Below are 21,410 nucleotides of genomic sequence, written 5' to 3'. Positions count from 1 at the left end.
TTCTTTAAATATTTAGATTTGTTTCTTAGCCCAGGATATGGTCTCTCTTGAAATGTTCAGTGGACGTTTAAAAATAATGAGTATTGTGTTGTCTTTGCTAGAGTGTTCTATAAATAGTCATGATTAGATCCTGTTGGTTGGTAAGTTGGTTGGTAAGTTCTCTTATATTCTTGCTAATTTACCTAGTTGTATCAATTATTGAGAAAGGGGAGTTGAACTCTCCTATAATTGTGGGATTTATCTTTTTTTATTTCAGTTCGACAGTTTTTGCTTCATATATTTTTGCAGCTCTGTTGGTTGGTACATCCACATTTAGGATTGGTAATGTCTTGGTGGCTTGACCGTTTTATCATTATGTAATGCCTAACCTGTTCTTACGAATTTTATTTGTTCCCAAGTCTACTTTATCTGATACTAATATTGGTACTCTTCTTCCTATTGATTAATATTTCCATGATACATCTCTTTCCATCCTTGTACTTTCCACCTGCCTGTATTTTTATATGTGAGGAGAGTTTCTGGGAGACAGTATTATAGCTGGGCCATGTACCCCATCCCCACCCCCACTCTACCAATCACTGTCATTTTAGTTTCTTAGAGACAGGGTTTCTCTCTGTCTCTGACACTGGAGTACAATGGTTACCACTGTACTCACTGTTACCTTGAACTCCTGGGCTCAAGGGATCCTCCTACCTCAGCCTCCTGAGTCGCTAGGACTACAGGCGCATGCTGCCATGCCCAGCTAATTTTGTTTTTTTTTAAATTATACTTTAAGTTCTAGGGTACATGTGCACAATGTGCAGGTTTGTTACATAGGTATGCATGTGCCGTGTTGGTTTGCTGCACCTATTAACTCGTCATTTACATCAGGTATTTCTCCTAATGCTATCCCTCCCCCTGCCCTCCACCCCACGAACAGGCCCCCGTGTGTGATGTTCCCTGTCCTGTGTCCAAGTGTTCTCATTGTTCAGTTCCCACCTATGAGTGAAAACATGTGGTGTCTGGTTTTCTGTCCTTGTGATGCTTTGCTCAGAATGATGGTTTCCAGCTTCATCCATGTCCCTGCAAAGGACATGAACCCATCCTTGTTCATGGCTGCATAGTATTCCATGGTGTATATGTGCCACATTTTCTTAATCCAGTCTATCATTGATGGACATTTGGGTTGGTTCCAAGTTTTTGCTAGTGTGAATAGTGCTGCAACAAACATACGTGTGTATGTGTCTTTATAGTAACATGATTTATAATCCTTTGGGTTATAAGTAATGGGATTATTGGGTAAAATGGTATTTCTAGTTCTAGATCCTTGAGGAATCGTCACACTGTCTTCCACAGTGGTTGAACTAGTTTACAGTTCCACCAGCAGTGTAAAAGTGTTCTTATTTCTCCACATCCTCTCCAGCATCTGTTGTTTCCTGACTTTTTAATGATTGCCATTCTAACTGGCATGAGATGGTGTCTCATTGTGGTTTTGATTTGCATTTCTCTGATGACCAGTGATGATGAGCATTTTTTCATGTGTCTGTTGGCTTCATAAATGTCTTCTTTTGAGAAGTGTCTGTTCATATCCTTTGCCACTTTTTGATGGGGTTGTTTTTTTCTTATAAATTTGTTTAAGTTCTTTGTAGGTTCTGGATATTAGCCCTTTGTCAGATGAGTAGATTGCAAAAATTTTCTCCCATTGTGTAGGTTGCCTGTTCACTCTGATGGTAGTTTCTTTTGCTGTGCAAAAGCTCTTTAGTTTAATTAGATCTCATTGTCTATTTTTTTGTTTTGTTTTTGCCATTGCTTTTGGTGTTTTAGACATGAAGTCCTTGCCCATGCCTATGTCCTGAATGGTATTGCCAGGCTTTCCTCTAGGGTTTTTATGGTTTTAGGTCTAACATTTAAGTCTTTAATCCATCTTGAATTAATTTTTGTATAAGGTGTAAGGAAGGGTTTCAGCTTTCTACATATGGCTAGCCAGTTTTCCCAGCACCATTTATTAAATGGGGCCATTTCTTGTTTTTCTCAGGTTTGTCAAAGATCAGATGGTTGTAGATGTGTGGTGTTATTTCTGAGGCCTCTGTTCTGTTCCATTGGTCTATTTGTCTGTTTTAGTACTGTGCTGTTTTGGTTACTGTAGCCTTGTAGCATAGTTTGAAGTCAGATAGCGAAATGCCTCCAGCTTTGTTCTTTTTGCTTAGGATTGTCTTCGCAATGTGGACTCTTTTTTGGTTCCATATTAACTTTAAAGTAGTTTTTTCCAGTTCTGCGAAGGAAATCATTGGTAGCTTGATGGGAAGGGCATTAAATCTATAAATTACCTTAGGCAGTATGGCCATTTCCATGATGTTGATTCTTCCTATCCATGAGCATGGAATGTTCTTCCATTTGGTTGTGTCCTCTTTTATCCCCAGAATTTCATATCCAGCCAAACTAAGCTTCAAAAGTGAAGGAGAAATAAAATCCTTTACAGACAAGCAAATGCTGAGAGGCCACCAGGCCTGCCTTACAAGAGCTCCTGAAGGAAGCGCTAAACATGGAAAGGAACAACTGGTACCAGCCACTGTAAAAACATGCCAAATTGTAAAGACCATCAATGCTAGGAAGAAACTGCATCAACTAACGGGCAAAATAACCAGCTAACATCATAATGACAGGATCAAATTCACATATAACAATATTAACCTTAAATGTAAATGGACTAAATGCCCCAATTAAAAGACACAGACTGGCAAATTGGATAAAGAGTCAAGAACCATCAGTGTGCTGTATTCAGGAGGCCCATCTCACATGCAGAGACACACATAGGCTCAAAATAAAGGTTTGGGAGAATATCTAACAAGCAAATGGAAAGCAAAAAAAAAAAAAAAGCAGGGGTTGCAATCCTAGTCTCTGATAAAACAGACTTTAAAGCAACAAAGATCAAAAGAGACAAAGGAGACAAAGAAGGCCATTACATAATGGTAAAGGGATCAATTCAGCAAGAAGAGCTAACTATCCTAAATATATATGCACCCAATACAGGAGCACCCAGATTCATAAAGCAAGTCCTTAGAAACATACAAAGAGACTTAAACTCCCACACAATAATAATGGGAGACTTTAACACCTCACTGTCAGTATTAGACAAATCAATAAGACAGAAGATTAACAGGGATATCTAGGACTTGAACTCAGCTCTGCACCAAGTAGACCTAATGGATATCTACAGAACTCTCTACCCCAAATCAACAGAATGTACATTCTTTCCAGCACTACATTGCACTTATTCCAAAATTGACCGCATGGTTGGAAGTAAAGCATTCCTCAGCAAATGTAAAAGAACAGAAATCACAACAAACTGTCTCTCAGACCACAATGCAATCAAATTAGAACTCAGGATTAAGAAACTCACAAAAAACCACACAGCTACATGGAAACTGAACAATGTGCTCTTGAATGACTGCTGGATAAATAACAAAATTAAGGCAGAAATAAAGATGTTGTTGGAAACCAATGAGAACAAAGACACAATGTACCAGAATCTCTGGGACACATTTAAAGCAGTGTGTAGAGGGAAATTTATAGCACTAAATGCCCACAGGAGAAAGCAGGAAAGATCTAAAATCGACACCCTAACATTTCAATGAAAAGAACTAGAGAAGCAAGAGCAAACACATTCAAAAGCTAGCAGAAGGCAAGCAATAACTAAGATCAGAGCAGAACTGAAGGAGATAGAGACACAAAAACCCCTTCAAAAAATCAATGAATCCAGGAGCTGGTTTTTTGAAAAGATCAACAAAATAGACCATTAGCCAGACTAATAAAGAAGAAAAGAGAGAAGAATCAAATAGACACAATAAAAAATGATAAAGGGGATATCATCACAGATCCCACAGAAATACAAACTACCATCAACTATAAAAACCTGTATGCAAATAAACTAGAAAATCTAGAAGAAATGGATAAATTCCTGGACACATACACCCTCCCAAGACTAAACCAGGAAGAAGTTGAATCTCTGAATAGACGAATAACAGGCTCTGAAATTGAGGCAATAATTAATAGCCTACCCACCAATAAAAGTCCAGGACCAGACGAATTCATAGCCACATTCTACCAGAGTTACAAAGAGGAGGAGCTGGTACCATTCCTTCTGAAACTATTCCAATCAATAGAAAAAGAGAGAATCTTCCCTAACTCATTTTATGAGGCCAACATCATCCTGATACCAAAGCCTGGCAGAGACACAACAAAAAAAGAGAATTTTAGACCAGTATCCCTGATGAACATCAATGCAAAAATCCTCAATAAAATACTGGCAAACCAAATCCAGGAACACATCAAAAAGTTTATCCCCCAAGATCAAGTTTGCTTCATCCCTGGGATGCAAGGCTGGTTCAGCATACACAAATCAATAAACGTAATCCATCACATAAACGGAACCAATGACAAAAACCACATGATTATCTCAATAGATGCAGAAAAGGCCTTTGACAAAATTCAACAGCGCTTCATGCTAAAAACTCTCAATAAATTCGGTATTGATGGAACATATCTCAAAACAATAAGAGCTATTTATGACAAACCCACAGCCAATATCATACTGAATGGGTAAAAACTGGAAGCATTCCCTTTGAAAACTGGCACAAGACAGCGATGCCCTCTGTCACCACTCCTATTCAACATAGTGTTGGAAGTTCTGGCTAGAGTAATCAGGCAAGAGAAAGAAATAAAGGGTATTCAGTTAGGAAAAGAGGAAGTCAAATTGTCCCTGTTTGCAGATGACATGATTGTATATGTAGAAAACTCCATCTTCTCAGCCCAAAATCTCCTAAAGCTGATAAGCAACTTCAGCAAAGTCTCAGGATACAAAATCAATGTGCAAAAATCACAACCATTCCTATACACCAATAACAGACAAACAGAGAGCCAAATCATGAGTGAACTCCCATTCACAATTTCTACAAAGAGAATAAATTACCTAGCAATCCAGCTTATAACGGATGTGAAGGACCTCTTCAAGGAGAACTACAAACCACTGCTCAACGAAATGAAAGAGGCCCACTAATTTTTAAAACATTCTTTTTTATAGAAACAGGGCCTCCCTGTGTTGTCCAGGCTGATCTCAAACTCCTGTCCTGAAGCAATCCTCCCACCTTCCAAATTGTTGGGATTACAGCCATAAGCCACTTCACCCAGCCCAATCACTGTCTTTTAATTTTGGAATTTTACTTGGCAAGCGCCTCCTTGTCAACATAGTAAGACTTTTTTCCCTTACACTATTTTTATATTTATATAACATTGGCTTTTACTTTGAGCTTTAATCTTTTGAAATGAATAATCTATGAGAGATCAACTCCAATTATTACCACTGATTTGAAATACTATTTTTATTATATTTTGCTTACTTATTATTCATACTGCTTACTACTTACTGCTTACTCATATTCAAACATCCCATATACTAGTCTTTCTTCTAGTTTAGTGTGTTTCCTTTACCTAATTGTCTTTAAGACAGAGTGTTATGTGTTTTAAAGTTTGAATCCTTAAATGCCTGAGTGTTTTAAGATTTTTTTTTCCCTCCTACCTTAATGTTAATTTTCTAGGTATATAAGTCAGTGTTTCAAAGAATATTCTTTCACAACTTTGAAGCTACAGCTTCATTGTCTTTAAACATCTAGTATTGCTGATATCACTGTGATTTCTGTTTTATAGACCATCTAGTTTTTACCTCTTAGGTTAAAAATTCAGGAGCAAAGATTGGTCACCTTTTCTATTTTGCTTTTGTTTTCTTAGAAATAATACCAACAATACTATTAGGTTGAATTTTGAGGATGGTTAAAATGAAGGGTTTTTTTTTTTTTTTTTTTTAACTTCTACGTTTCCCCAACACCTTAAGTTTTTTTAAAAAAGGAAGGGCCTGCCAAAGTTAAATAATTTTTCCTCCTGTTGTCATTCTACAGTGTTTTAAAATACCTGCATCAATGAGTAATATCCACCTTCCTAAGGCAGCATAATACTCCCACCCCTTTTGGCTACTCCAGAGTTTACATATTTTGAATTGGAATATGACTTCTTAAAAAATTTATGCATTAAATCTTCTGGATGGAGCAGTAAAAAAAAAAAAAAAAAGCTCTTTTTCAAAGCAGGTGGTAACTTTAGTTTGATGATGAACTATATATATCTAACTTATACCTACAACAATTCTTATTCTGGTGTTTCAAAATTTATAACTGTTTTCCACCTAAGTTTTAATTGAAAAAAATATAATAACTTTGCCTTTTAAACTACAGCATATATTTTACCAACCTTTTATTTAGTTATTATTTTATTTTATTTATTTTTTTTTTTACTTAGACTTTGTGTGGACAGTAATGACCTCACGTTTCCGATTGCCTGCTGGCAGAACCTACAATGTACGAGCATCAGAGTTGGCCCGAGACAGACAGCATACAGAAGTGGTTTGCAACATCCTTCTTCTGGATAACACTGTACAAGCTTTCAAAGTCAATGTAAGTATTTTGTGTCTTTTAAAAAATAATCTCTGGCTGTAAGTCTGAATTCAGTTATATATGTAAACTAGGATTATTAAATTATAGTAGAGTTTGAAAAGTCTTATTCAAGTAAAAAAGTCTTTCTGGTGCAGGATTGTATCAGGTGCATGCTCTCATTCAAACTGGGTCTTTTTAAAAAGTGTTGCTCACTGGACATTGTTGAGAAACCAACAGTGTGTCTTATGATTAGTAAGCAGATCCATAGTATGTGTGCGATTTTCATAAGTGTGCTTGAGGGGGCCTGAAAAGAATTTGTTGTTCTAAATAATTTATACATTTTTATGGTAATTTTACTGGTACTGCCTGTGAGTAAAATTTTTCCTGAACAAAAATAAATGACAGCCCTGATCTTATCTGTCGTCGAAATATTTATTTAACAAATATTTGTTCATCCTATTTGTGTCTAGCTTTATTTGCTCATTGTTATTTGTAAGTTTTACCCATGTGGTGTGTTAATAGTAGTTAGTTCATTGTTATTGCTCTGTAGTACCCTTTTGTATGAATATACTGTAGTTTACTTATCCTTTTACTTACCGTTTACTTGTCCAGTTTATTGTTGGTATATATTTGGATTTGTTTCCACTTTGGGCTCTTACAAATAATACTGCTGTGAACATTCTTGTACATATCTTGATACATATAAAAAATGTATTCTCCCTTTTTATTTAAAAACTTTTCAACTTATATAGAAAAGGTGAAATAATACTATGATGAATACCCATATACCCTTTACCTAGATTGACCCAGTGTTAACATTTTGCACATTTGCTTTATGTTTCCTTCTCTCTTCATGATTTTTTTCCCTGAACCTTTTGAAAATAAGTACTTTAGCATCCCAAGAATCTCATAATTACCACATACCTAAATTTAACTTTATGAAAATAATAATATATTCAGTCTGTATTCAAACTGGAGTTCTTATTCTTCAGGATGTTTTGTTATTTCCAAATTCTTCAGGGTGTTTTCTGCTGTATTACTTGGGTATTTCTATACTTCGAAATCTTTAAGTAATATAAAATATGAATCCTACACCAGGGCCAGTTGGGGGGTGAGGGACTGGGGGAGAGATAGCATTAGGAGAAATACCCAGTGTAAATGATGAGTTGATGGGTGCAGCAAACCAGCATGGTACATGTATACCTATGTATCAAACCTGCATGTTGTGCACATGTACCCTAGAACTTAAAGCATAATAATAAAAAAAAATCTTTCTTATTTACCAGTTTAAGCTTAAAATTTTCTGTGTACTACTATATAAGCAGGATTATGAATTTATCTGAAATTCCAAGCTGTTTCACATTGAAAAAGGGGCTGCAGAGTAGTGAATGTTCCATCATTATCATTAAAAATACCTTCAACATTATCTAAAATACCCAACTGATTTAGTGTGCTTTTCTAAAAAGCTAAACTTTTGATTTCTTTTGTATTCTATCATCTGTTAATACATAGTTGGAATATAGTTTGCCAAAAAGAGATAATATAAAAGAAGAGAATTCTACTTCATACAAATTTCTATTTAATAGAAACTCTCATGTATTAGACAGTTGATATAAGAAAATAAGCCTTTTTTCCTATTATTCATGTGTTAGAATTCTTTTTTGGAAAAGGCATAAACTTAATAACTTTTGTCTTAGCTTAAATTTAATTAATACTTAGTTTTCATTTTAACTATAGTTTTGACTGTATTTCAAAATATTGTAAAAAGGTTTGGTATGTTTCCCAGCTAGCATAATTTTCTGTTGAGCACTTTAGTTGACAGTAGTATGCTGTATTTTTCAATGTGCTGTCTAGTTACTCTTTTAGAAAGACATATATATTTAATGTACTTTTATATGTTTATATTTTAAAAATATATATTACATATATTTAGCTGGCAGTTTCAATAGACCTGGATATATTACCTAGAATGGTAAGTAAGCTTACCATTCTGTGGTGCTAGAAACTTTCTCTACCATTATCTCAGGTCATCAAAAAACTTGAGGAACAGTGTATATAAAAAATTGTTGGATGTGTAGTATATTTATTCCTCTGGGCATTTAAACCCAGGCCATTCAAACCAGAAGAGTTGCTTTGTGCTTTTAGATAGATTATTTATCTTTTAATCTATGTGAATAAATCTCCAGTTATATACTTTACAACCTGTGGAGTGGTATGTGGCAGCCTGCAAACTAATTGGGGGTTTGAGAGTTCTGGTGTTTGTTTTCTTGTGTCCACTTAGTACCATTAAGTCTCAGAAATCCTTTATGGGCATCTGCCAGGTTCACCAGCATTTCTCTGTTCACCAGGAAGGAGAACTACTCAGTTTCCTTTGGAGACTACCAAGCAATGATTTATAAAGTCAACCATTGGAGTCATTGCTTTTCATGAAAGATTTTTGCACCACAGGTAAAATATTCATGTTGCCAAAGCCTGCTTTTTTTCATCTGGCAATTATCTCATCAAAGCTGTTTCTGTATTTTCTGAGGGAAATTTTTGTAATGAAGGAGTTGATATAACTTCACTAGATCTTGCTTTCTCCCTGCTGTGGACATAGGAGTGATAAGCCTATTATCACTGGGTTTGTGTTGGCTTGCGTTGTTTCAGTGTCAAGTCCTATTTTCACTATGGCTTTGGTATAACCATTTATTTACTGTAGCCAACCTATGGAGTGTATTGGCCCTCTCGTGCCATGCATTCTTTGTCACTAAATGAATTCATGGCATGAGAATTCATCTCACCAAATATGTTTGCATTAACAACTCACTAAATATGTTTGCATTAAATACTTTAAAATGCATAGTGTCTGTACTACATGGATTGATGTCTTCAATCTATGAGGATTTTTACCCCTAATTTTTGACTTGACTTTTACTTTGGTGCAGCTGATTAACATTAGCCTGTATGATGAACAAGGAAGGGCTGGGAGGGCCAGCTTATTTTAGTTACTGTGACTGCATAAGAAATTACCCTAAAACTTAGTGGCATAAAATAACCATGTATTGTCCTCAGGGATTCCGTGAGTCAGAGATTCACAGACACACAAAAAAGGCTTAATTTTGTTCCATTATGTGTCAGGCCTCAGCTGGAAGACTCAAAGACTGGAGGCTAGAATCATTTGAAGGCTTATTCACTGACATGGCTGTTACCTGAAACCTTAGCTGAGGCTGAGGCACCTATATATGACCTCTTTATGTCCTGGACTTCTTCATAGCACAGTGGCTGGTTTCTTTCTTTCTTTTTTTTTTTTTTTTTGAGATGTAGTTTTGCTGTTGTTGCCCAGGCTGGAGTACAATGGCGCGATCTCAGCTCACCACAACCTCTGCCTCCCAGGTTTGAACAATTCTCCTGCCTCAGCTTCCCTAGTAGCTAGGATTACAGGCATGTGCCACCACACTTGGCTAATTTTGTATTTTTAGTAGAGACAGGGTTTCTCCTTGTTGGTCAGACTGGTCTCGAACTCCAGTGATCTGCCTGTCTTCACCTCCCAAAGTGCTAGAATTACTGGCATGAGCCACCATGCCTGACCACAGTGGCTGGTTTATTTTTTTTTTTTTTTTGAGATGGAGTCTCGCTCTGTCGCCCACACTGGAGTGCAGTGGCGCGATCTCGGCTCACTGCAAGCTCCGCCTCCCGGGTTCACGCCATTCTCCTGCCTGAGCCTCCCGAGTAGCTGGGACTACAGGCGCCTGCCACCTCGCCCGGCTAATTTTTTTGTATTTTAGTAGAGACGGGGTTTCATTGTGTTAGCCAGGATGGTCTCGATCTCCTGACCTCGTGATCCGCCAGTCTCGGCCTCCCAAAGTGCTGGGATTACAGGCGTGAGCCACCGCACCTGGCCAAGTGGCTGGTTTCTAAGGGTGAGCATCTTGAGAGAGAGAGAGCCAGACTGTAGCCATATTGCCTTTCCAATCTGGCCTTGGAAGTCATGTAATGTTACTTGTTCCATGTTCTATTTGTCAAGGTTGTCAGAGAGTTAAGTGAAAGGAAATAGACTGCATCTTGATAAAAAGTGGAGGATCATCATGTGGGATCAGAAATGTTGCTCTGGACTTACTGGGAAAATACAGTCTGCCAGTATGGCATCCTGGTGGAGGTGTCCATTTTGCCTCTTCCTCATCACTTACTGTACCCATCTTCCTACCTTCATAGATACCCAGAAATTTCATCCCAGAACTGTCTGCTTTGCTTCTCAAGGGGTAGCTACCATATTTAAGGAGTCAGAGATGATGAAAGATGGGTTTAATTTTTATTACTTGCTCTTTGTGTTTGTTATTTAAATTATTTATCCAGGTGTGCCATACTTTTAAAAAAATGTGTATGTGTATGTATGTGTGACACTCACACATCTGTCTTTTAAATTTGATTTATATATGTTTTATTTTATAAGTGTATGTATGTACATGTAATTGACTTATTCATTTACACAATTTTCAAAGCCATATAGTTTTATAGGTCTTGTGTTTGTAGAGCCTACTGCCAGTTTTCTTAGAGCTGAGTGAGAGGAAGGGATTGGAGAGGACTTCCCTATTCGCTATTTAGACTGTCTTATTTTGCAGGCTCTGTCTGTACAATACAGGCAGTATAATCTGCCTGTACAATTAGTACAGTACAAATTAATCAGCTACACATGATGCTCCTGATTCCAGAGTCGTCCTGGTTCATTTTCTTCAGAGAGTAAATCTCCAGTTCTCATGGTGATTGGCTGAAGGGAAGGGGAAGTGAGAGAAGTCACGTAGGGGCTGTTGCTTATATAGACTCTCAAACATTTTTTCAGTCCTGACACCTGCCTTCTCTTTTTAAAAGATAATTTGTACCCCTATTTCTAGAGTTTGTGGGGTAAAGAACTTGCTCCTAGGCCTTTCTCACACTGTTAGCTTTCGTTTAGCTTTTTTTCTGTCACTTAAGTTAAGGTGACCACTTAAGTTGCTTTTCATTTTCCAAAATTTTCTTAGTGTAGTCTTTTCTTTCATTACTAACTATACCTACACTGTTATTTTAGTGTGCCTTGAGCAAATGTTTATGTTCAGCCTTCCTCATTTTTAACCTTGACATCTCTCAAGTTGATTGTCAACAATGCCTACCTTGAAGGAGAATTTATTAAATACCAAACTTTTAAAAATAAAATCAGATGTTAAAATGGAGTTTGTTATCTTTAGTACAAAAAGACATGATAATTTTGCCATCTTTTATAGTATATGAAAAGTCCAACTTTATAGTGTATGATAGATTTTTAAAGTTTTTATCTATTTTGAAATCCTTTTTTTCCTAGGCTGTAATCATATGAAACACTAGAAAATTCTTTTATCAATCAAATTTATAGTTGAGCACAATTAAGGTGACCATATTTCTTCTTTTATTATTTCATCGTGTTGTGGTTTCATCAGGCATATATAGTTCTTGGGTCTTTTTTTCTTTTTTTTCTTTTTCTTTTTAATACTTTAATTTCTGGGATACATGTGCCTGACCTTTCTCTCTGGCTGCCCTTAACATATTTTTCTTCGTTTCAACCTTGGTGAATCTGACGATTACGTGTCTTGGGGTTGCTCTTCTCAATAGTTATAGGTGTGTGGTATTATTTCTGGGCTTTCTGTTCTGTTCCATTGGTTTATATGTCTGTTTTTGTGCTAGTATCATACTGTTTTTGGTTACTGTAGCCCTGTAGTATAGTTTGAAGTCAGGTAGTGTGATGCCTCCAGATTTGTTCTTTTTGCTTAGGATTGCCTTGACTATTTAGTTTCTTCTTTGGCTTCATATGAATTTTAAAATAGTTTTCTCTAGTTCTTTGAAGAATGTCAATGATAGTTTAATAGAAATAGCATTGAATCTATAAATTGCTTTGGGTAGTATGACCATTTTAACGATGTTGAGTCTTCCTATCCATGAGCATGGAATGTTTTTCCATTTGTTAGTGTCCTCTCTGATGTCTTTGACCAGTTGTTTGTAGTTCTCCTCGTAGAGATCTTTAACTTCCCTAGTTGTGTTCCTAGACATTTTATTCTTTTTGTGGCAGTTGTGAATGGGAGTTCATTCCTGATTTGGCTCTTGGCTTGACTCTTGTTGGTGTATAGGAATGCTTGTGATTTTTGCACATTGATTTTGTTTCCTGAGACTTTACTGAAATTGTTTATCAGCTTAAGAAGCTTTTGGGCTGAGACTATGGGGTTTTCTAGATATAGGATCATGTCATCTACAAACAGGGATAGTTGACTTCCTCTCTTCCTGTTTGGATACCATTTTTTTTCTTTCCCTTGCCTGATTGCCCTGATCAGAACTTCCAATACTATGTTGAATAGGAGTGATAAGCAAGAGCCTCCTTGTCTACACATATATTTACATCACCCCTAAGTCTGTTTTTATTGACTGCTTTGTCTCTTGATTGTCAGTCACTTTCCCCTGCTTTACACATCTGCTAACTTGTTGTTGTATATTGAACATTGAGTGAAATGTAGAGTAATGGACAGCATACTATGGCCATGGGCCAAATCCAACCTCGTGGCTGTTATTGCATGGCCTATAGCTAAGAATGGCTTTTTACATTTTTAAAGGTTACTGTTTTTGCGATGTTGCCCAGGCTGGTCTTGAACTCCTGGCCTCAAGCAATCCTCCCACCTCGGTTTCCCAGAGCGCTGAGATTACAGCTATGAGCCACCATACCCAGCCTCTGTTTGTTTTCAAAGAGAATGTACAACAGAGACTATGTGTCCTAAAAGCCTAAAAATACTTACTTTCTGGCCCTTTATAGGAAAGGTTTGGACCCCTATTTGTTGGAGCTCTGGATTATTATATCCCTCTAAATAGTAGTGAATTATTTTATGGCAGGCAGTTAAATAGCCAGCAGATCACTTTGATCTTATGGAGGTTAGTTTTAAGCTTTTTAAGGTAGGTCTGTTTCACCTTTGTTCTTACTCCTAGGACACAGTTTGTCTAGGGTCTCAACTGAGTGACCAAGGTGTTCATCAAGATCTCTCTCCTCTGAGCCTGGACCACATCTTCTCAGAACTGCACAACCTTTGAAATCTCTGTTTAGTTAACAGCTATTTTCTCCTAGAGATTCTAACCCTGTGTATGCACATCCTGTGAAGCAAATAAGGACCACAGGGGAATTTCATGTGTATTTTTATAGCTTTTTTTCTTTGACTTTCTCCGTTCTAATAACCTATCCCCAAAACCCTGGCATCTTAGCAACCCCAAACATTAATTTTAGTTTTCTTATCCTAGCAAGACTGCCACTGTCAGCTTGGGCTTTGTTTCTCTACCGTACGTTTTGGCATGTGCCCCCAAGGAGAAAGCCAGTGTGAGACTTGATTCATCTGCCCTTTTCTCCCAAGGATCATAGCCCTGTATTGGTTGGTATCTGTTGCTTGTAAATGTTACATACATGTTTTATTTGGTCTATATTTGGTCTGGTTTTTATAGATGTTTATAACAGGAGAGTATTCCAATACCAGCTACTCTTTATGATTAGAACCCCAAATCCTCATTATTTTAAAATATGAAAATGTATCTCATTATGTAATCAGTGAATTTTGATTTGAAACATTTAACATGTTACTTGCTGTATTTTCTGATTCATTGTTTGCTTGACCCAGATAGTTGAGCCAAATAGGACTTAGATCTCAGTTAATAATAGTAAACATATACATCTTATAAAATCGAAATGGCCCTTGCTTTCCAAAGATGGAACCCTAAACAGCTGGGCTAATGGATTTGATGTTTTAGAAGATTTCATCTGCCACATTTGAGATTCACCTTCACACGAGTTGATCTGGGCATAACCGTTGTCAGAGAAACTTCTTTCCTTGGCTTATTAATGCTTAATTATTTAACTTTTTTTGTTTGTTGTTTACATATCTAGCATCTTAAAACTATTTCATAAATATTTTAACCTATACCCATTTTTTCTCTAATGTATTCACAGTGTGTAAGAAATAGTTGACTGTTGTTTTTTGTTTTGTTTTGTTTAGAGACAGTGTCTTGCTTATCTTCCAGGATGAAATGTGGTAGTACCATCATAGTTTAATGCAGCCTTGAACTCCTGGGCTCAAGGGAATCCTCCCACCTCAGCTTCCCAAGTTGCTGGGACTACGGCCATGCGCCACCATGACCAGCTAATTTAAAAAATGTTTTAGAGACGAAGTCTCACTGTGCTGTTCAGGCTGGTCTCGAACTCCTGGCTTCAAGTGATCCTCCCACCTCGACCTCCCACACTGCTGGAATTACAGGCATGAGCCATGGTGCCTGGCCTACTTGGCTCTTAAATGTGCTGCCTTTTGACTTATTTCATACTCTTGAAGGGATTAATCATTTAAATATTTTTACCATCATAGTGCTTTGGATATCTCTCCTGAATTTTATTTAATGGCATGCCCATCTGAGATAGATGTGATCTGTTCTTTGGGAAAGGATGTATGACATAGCTCTGTTTTCTTGCTAGTACTTGCAAAAAGAAGCTTTTGGTATTCATTGGAATGGAGTTGGTGAGCATAGAAAGAGTTATAGTTATCACATAAGGAAGCTACATGACTCACTCTGCCACCTCACTGCTTCCCCTGGGTTAATTGTCTGTCCTGATTCCCATGTGGATTCAAGAATCCCCCAAGGAAGCCCTGATGCCCAATCTGGCTCTTTGCCCAGATGCTGGTGTTGGTTTTGATGTTGATGGATGTGCTCTGCTGATCATAATACTCTAGAGAAGAAGTTGCGTCTTATCTTTGAACCCACCATTCATAATGTTTATTCCTAACTCAAATTGGATAGTTCAATATCTGTATATCAGGAATTTGGTTTCATAATAAAGTTAATATCCATTTATTTGAGTCTTTGTCCTTATTTAACATTCTTTTCAATAATTAGACTTAATAATTATGCTTCCAAATATTTAAAATAAAACAAAGCTGGACTTGCATATATATATGTATACTTTACATATATATATATACACAGCTTTACACACACACACATGTGTGCGATCTCGGCTCACTGCAACCTCTGCCTCCCAGGTTCAAGCAATTCTCCTGCCTCAGCCTCCCAAGTGGCTGGGACTACAGGCGCCCGCCACCACGCCCAGCTAATTTTTGTATTTTTACTAGGGACAGGGTTTCACCGTGTTGGCCAGGATAGTTTTGATCTCTTGACCTTGTGATCTGCCCAACGGAGCCTCCTAAAGTGCTGAGATTTCAGGCGTGAGCTACCGCTCCCAGCCTCTATAATTTTTTAATGTATCAGTTTGGTTTCCATAAAGAAAAGTGACAGCTGTACTATGTGAGGAATTAGTATTATCACACATTTTTTTTGAATGTGCAGACATTTCCTTTTGATGATTCATTTGATTTGTTTATGATAAACTTCAGAGCTCGTAGTTTTGGCTTTCTTTTGCAATTATTTAATTTTTTTCATGTAAAATTTGGATGTTGATAGGCACTGATACATTAATAGGTACTTAATTTTAGCACTAGGTTAATTTACAACTTTGGATTCACTATATTTTTTGACATCACTTATTTTGAGTCACTGTGAGATGACTTTCATTTTTCTTCATCAAGAATATCTTGTGTGGGATGTGTGCTAGTTCTTTATATCCTTCATTTTTGAAAATGTCTAAGTTTTACCCTAGACTTAATTGATAGTTTGGGTAGAGAATTTCAAATTGGAAATAATTTCTCAGAGTTTTGAAAATATTGCCTTCTATTAATATTGCTGATGAGGAGTGTGATACTATTCCAATTCCTGATTGTTTATGTATGACATATTGTTTGTAGACATTTAAAACATGTTTTCCTTTTCACATTTCTTTTTGCTTAAATTTCATGTAGATCGTGCATGAAATCCACCGGCTTGCAATATGACACTCTTTTGCTTTCCACTATGCCTGACGTCCCTAGATTTGAAGCCACTTCAGTTTGTCTTAGAATATTTCAGGGGAGGTATGGGATTAAGAACTGAGGGACACAACTATTCCCTACATGAATTTTCAACCTTCCTTTCCCATTTTTAGCCTCATGCCTTATCTTGCTGTTTCTCACACTTATCCTGCAATGTTTGAGCCTTTCTGTGTATTTGATTTGCTTCCTGTTGGAATCTCTCTCTGCAGGTATTTGGTGTTTAGTTCTGCTGTCTCTTCCACATGCTTTCTGTCTTCCAAAGTGTATTAGTATCTCTCTTTTTGTTGTTGTTGTTTTTTTTGGGTTTTTTTGGAGGTGGAGTCTTCTTCTGTCGCCCAGGCTGGAGTGCAGTGGCGTGATCTGAGCTCACTGCAACCTCCGCCTCCCCGGTTCAAGCGATTCTCCTGCCTCAGCCTTCCAAGTAACTGGGACTACAGGCATGTGCCACAATGCCCAGCTAATTTTTATATTTTTAGTAGAGACGGGGTTTCACTATGTTGGCCAGGTTGGTCTCGATCTCCTGATCTTGTGATCCACCTGCCTCAGCCTCCCGAAGTGCTGGGATCACAGGTGTGAGCCACCGCGCCCGGCCTGTATGTCAGTATCTCTTTAGCCGATATCGTCTCTCCTTTTGTTGTTCTTGTCGTTTTTAGTACATTCCTTCTTTTTTTCCCCTTCAAATTAATGGTCTTTCAGGAATGAGTAAAAGGTAAACACATTTTCATTCCATCATATTTAATCGTAGGTTTAAGCCTTTTTGAACAGTAAGTTATAAATTATTTTTCCTTTAGAAGAATAAAAACAGTGGATGGTGGTTTGCCATGACATTTGAAATCACATTGTTGTATTTTAATTAAAATCAAGTTTTTATTTTTGAAGTTTGCCTCTCCCCACATTTCTATTTTACATGTGTTTTGGGGGACTATAACAAGAGTCACCTTAACCAGTTTGTATTCAAGCACCTAAATATTGCAATCTTATCTCAACCTTTATTCTTTTACTGTAACTGCTTCCTCAGTGATTATCTAGTTAAGAAATTCATCAGTTTATCAAGGCTCATTTTGTTTGACCTCTAGGAGCTTTAAAAACTGTTAACTGCTCCTTGTTTCAAGGAAAGCTGTCTTCTGTGTGATCTCATTCTGGATATACTTCATCTGTTTCTTACATATCAGTATTCCTTGAGGATTTAGTATTGTCTTTTGTATCTTTTCACTTTCAGTTATTTCCTGGTTGCTGAAGATTGTGGTATCTGTTATCTCTAGTCTGGATATCTTTCCACAACTCAAACTCCATGTCTGCTAAATATTTCAGTGATAGTTTTAAAATCTTTGAAATATTTCTTACTGAGAGAGAGAGGCTGTATTCCCTTTACTTGAACCTTAGTGAGCCTTTGTGAGTGCCATTTTCTTCCAGTAGAATCTGTTGAAAGAGATGTTGCATGACTTCCCTCACTAGCTTAGAAAAGACCCTTCAGCTTCTGCTGTTATTTTATGGCAGACTCTTGAAGAACTTTTAGCTGCCCTGTAAGTCTGGCTCCCCTGAGGCCACCATGTGGAGACTCTGTGGAAAGACAACATGGTGTAACTATATCTTTTTGATATATTGTCTTTTCATATTCATTTAGTTCAGAATATTGTCCAGATTCCCTCTAGACTTCCTATTTGCCCCATGCATTATTTATAGTATGTTGTTTAGTTTTCAAGTAGTTGAGAATTTTCCATATATCTTAATGCTTAATGATTTCTATTTTAATTCTATTATGGCTAGAGAACATACTTTGTATGATTTCAATTCTTTTAAATTTGATAAGGTTTATTTTAAGGGCCAGGAATATGACATATATTGGTGAATATTCCATGTGCACTTTAAAAGGATGTCTATTCTACTCTTTTTGTGGGGGGGGGGGTGTGGTGGAAAGGGGCTAGAAATATCAGTTAGGTTAAGTTGGTTGGTTGTGTTTGTATTTTTATGTTAAAAAAAAATTGAGACATTCTGTGTTGCCCGGGTTTGGTCTCCAACTCCTGGGCTTAAGCAGGCCTCCCACCTCAGGCTCCCAGGTAGCAGGGATTACAGGCACACAGTAGTGTTTTTATGTCCTTGCTGCTTTTCTTTTAACTTTGTTCTATTAATTGTCGAGAGAGTAGCATTGAAGTCTTCAAGTATAATTGTGCCTTTATCTATTTCTTTCAGTTATATCATTTTTATCTTTCGTATTTTGGAGCTCTGTTGTTAGATACCCATTTGGGACTGTGATTTTCTTTTTGGTGACATGACTCTTTTATTAGTATGTAAGGAGTTGAATATAAACATTTTTTTCTTTGAGATGGAGTCTCGCTATGTCTCCCAGGCTGGAGTGCAGTGGTGCAATCTCGGCTTACTGCAACCTCTGCCTCCCAGGTTGGAGCAGTTCTCCTGCCTCAGCCTCCTGAGTAGCTGGGATTACAGGCACATGCCACCACGCCTGGCTAATTTTTGCATTTTTAGTAGAGACGGGGTTTCACCATGTTGGCCAGGCTGGTCTCGATTTCCTGACCTCAAGTGGTCGGCCGGCCTTGGCCTTCCAAAGTGCTGGGATTAGAGGTATGAGCCACTGTGCTTGGCCAAATGTAAGCATTTTTAAGCCATATTAAAACAAAGCAAGTTTTTCTTTGGTAGTTGTATAGGATCTTTCCTACGCACATACTTATTTCTATAAACTGAATAACTTCTCCCAGCTTCTCAACTTGTGGAAATTATCTGGTTTTTCAATGTGTTGTCCATCTGTCAACTTGCTTAACCGAGATATACTTTAGTTTTAATAGTTTTGAATAATATTTAGAGTATGTTTCTGTAGAAACAGCTTTTTTTTATATATCCAGATTAATATTACCATAATTTTACTGGGATATGGCCTTAAGTTTAGTCATAGGTTTGTATTAGTATCTATCAAGTAATAATAATGTGTGTTTATTTCCACAGAGTATTCACTTTTCACATTTGTTTTATTCTTGTCAGTAACAATGTGGTGGGGGAGTTATCTCTTTTTTACAGACAGAGAAATCAAATCCAGGGATTTTGTGGCTTGCCCATAGCCACATGCTAAGTAGTAGAGCCAAGACCAGAATCCAGGCCTTTTTTTTTTTTTTTTTTTTTTGAGATGGAGTCTTGCTCTGTAGCCCAGGCTGGAGTGCACTTGTGTCATCTCGGCTCACTGCAACCTTCACCTCCTAGGTTCAAGCTGTTCTCCTGCCTTAGCCTCCCGAGTAGGTAGGATTACAGATGCCCGCCACCACACCTGGCTAATTTTTGTATTTTTAGTAGAGACAGGGTTTCACCATGTTGGGCAGGTGGGTCTCGAACTCCTGACCTCAAGAGATCCACCCACCTTGGCCTCCCAAAGTGCTGGGATTACAGGTGTGAGCCACCGCACTCTGCCAATCCAAGCCCTTTGACCCTTCAAACTGGTGTTTTTATTTCCCACAATATCTGCTATAAATTGGATGGTCTTCTGTTTCATCTGTATATCTCATTGTGAACAGTGATACAGATTTAAAAATTAAAAGTTATGGTCACGAAAGACTAAAGATAAATAGTCTGTGGCATTGTTTTTCTTATCTTTTGTTGAACATAAGAATATAATAGTAAGTTATTAACAAAGGTTTATTAGAAGTTCAGATTGCTGCTTTTCCACCTCAATTTTATAGGTCTGTGTTGGGACCCAGGTGTGTATATATTAAATAAGTACACAAGATAGTTCTGATGCACATATTCTCTGGCCTTACAGAGAAACACAGTTGGGAGAGATGGAGACTGCCTTGGCCTCATTAACATTCTATAATTAGCCATATATTTATAGAACACATTTTCCTATTTGTTCATTGCATATATCAAGTGGGACAGAATCAAAATCCATGTTAAAACCTAGCTGCACTATACTTATTTTTCTCCTTATGGAGTAGGATTTTCTGTTTAGTGTTTTTCTACAGCTGAATGAGAAAATAATCTGTACAAGGATAGTGTTTAGCAAGAGCTTTTGAGCCCTTACCGGAAACTATAAACTCTAAAGGAACTGTAAACTCTAAAGCAATGATTCCTAAATGGGGCAGACTTTGCACTTCCCCATCCCAGTCCCCAGGGGACATTTGGCAATGTCTGTAGACATTTTTGGTTGTCACAGTTGGATGGTGGGTGCTACTGGCCTCTAGTGGCTAGAAGCCAAGGATGCTGCTAAACTTCTTTACAATACATAGTACAATCCCTCCTATCCCCCGCAATAGAGAATGATCCTAATACAAAATATTAACAGTGTCAAAGTTGAAAAACTGTGCTGCAAGGTTGATAATAAAATAGTTTTGATGAGTAAATTAATTTTTTAAATAATCTTAGGTGAGTGTGGTTGCTCACACTTGTAATCCCAGTGCTTTGGGAGGCCGAGACAGAAGGATTGCTTGAGGCCAGGAGTTCAAGACTAGTTAGGGCAACATAGCAAGACCCCTTCTCTACAAAAATAAAAAATAAAATTCACCAGGCATGGTGGCATGCACCTATAGTCCTAACTGCTTGGGAGGCTGAGGCAGAAGGATTGCTTGGGCCAGGAGTTTGAGGTTACAGTGAACTGTGATTGTATCCCTGTAACTCCAACCTGGACAACAGAGTGAGACCCTATCTCTAAAAATAAAATAAAATAGTTTTTTAGCTGCAGTTTTGATCTAACCTAGGCGTTTCTTCTTCAGAAAGTTGAGTCGAGTGATTTTGTTTGGTCTGTAGCCGTACCCCTATACATACACATTTGCTTCCTAAGTTGATAGTGTGCATTGTGAGAATACTTGATAAGGGTTGCTTGAAGATATTAATCACACAGTGGATTAAAAGGTATAACTGCATCAACAAACCACCCTGTGGTGGGGAAATCTATTTGGGTTTAGCCTTTAAAGGAAGGCAAAGAGGGAAAGTAGAATGTTTCAAAGTACTAATTTTGAAGTAGGGAGCATTTAAAATACAAAGTAAAATTTGCAAGTTTTGTGTGCATCAGCATTACATGAGAGTCCCC

At 37.4% G+C, this 21,410-nt stretch overlaps 1 protein-coding gene across 3 annotated transcripts in view; it reads left to right on the top strand.

The window, feature by feature from the left end:
* PTPN4 (protein tyrosine phosphatase non-receptor type 4) overlaps positions 1-21,410 on the top strand; it is a 228,203-nt gene that overhangs the window by 52,986 nt on the left and 153,807 nt on the right. For all 3 annotated transcript variants that reach the window (NM_001266624.1, XM_015109887.3, XM_077956130.1), the window contains 1 exon segment: positions 6,325-6,479. In NM_001266624.1, the coding sequence (NP_001253553.1) occupies positions 6,342-6,479 (138 nt within the window). In that variant the 5' untranslated portion in view covers positions 6,325-6,341.

Source organism: Macaca mulatta, chromosome 12, assembly GCF_049350105.2.
Source record: "Macaca mulatta isolate MMU2019108-1 chromosome 12, T2T-MMU8v2.0, whole genome shotgun sequence".
Classification (NCBI taxonomy): Eukaryota; Metazoa; Chordata; class Mammalia; order Primates; family Cercopithecidae; genus Macaca; species Macaca mulatta.
Note: the sequence above shows the minus strand (reverse complement) of the source record. Positions and strands in the feature narration are given on the sequence as shown.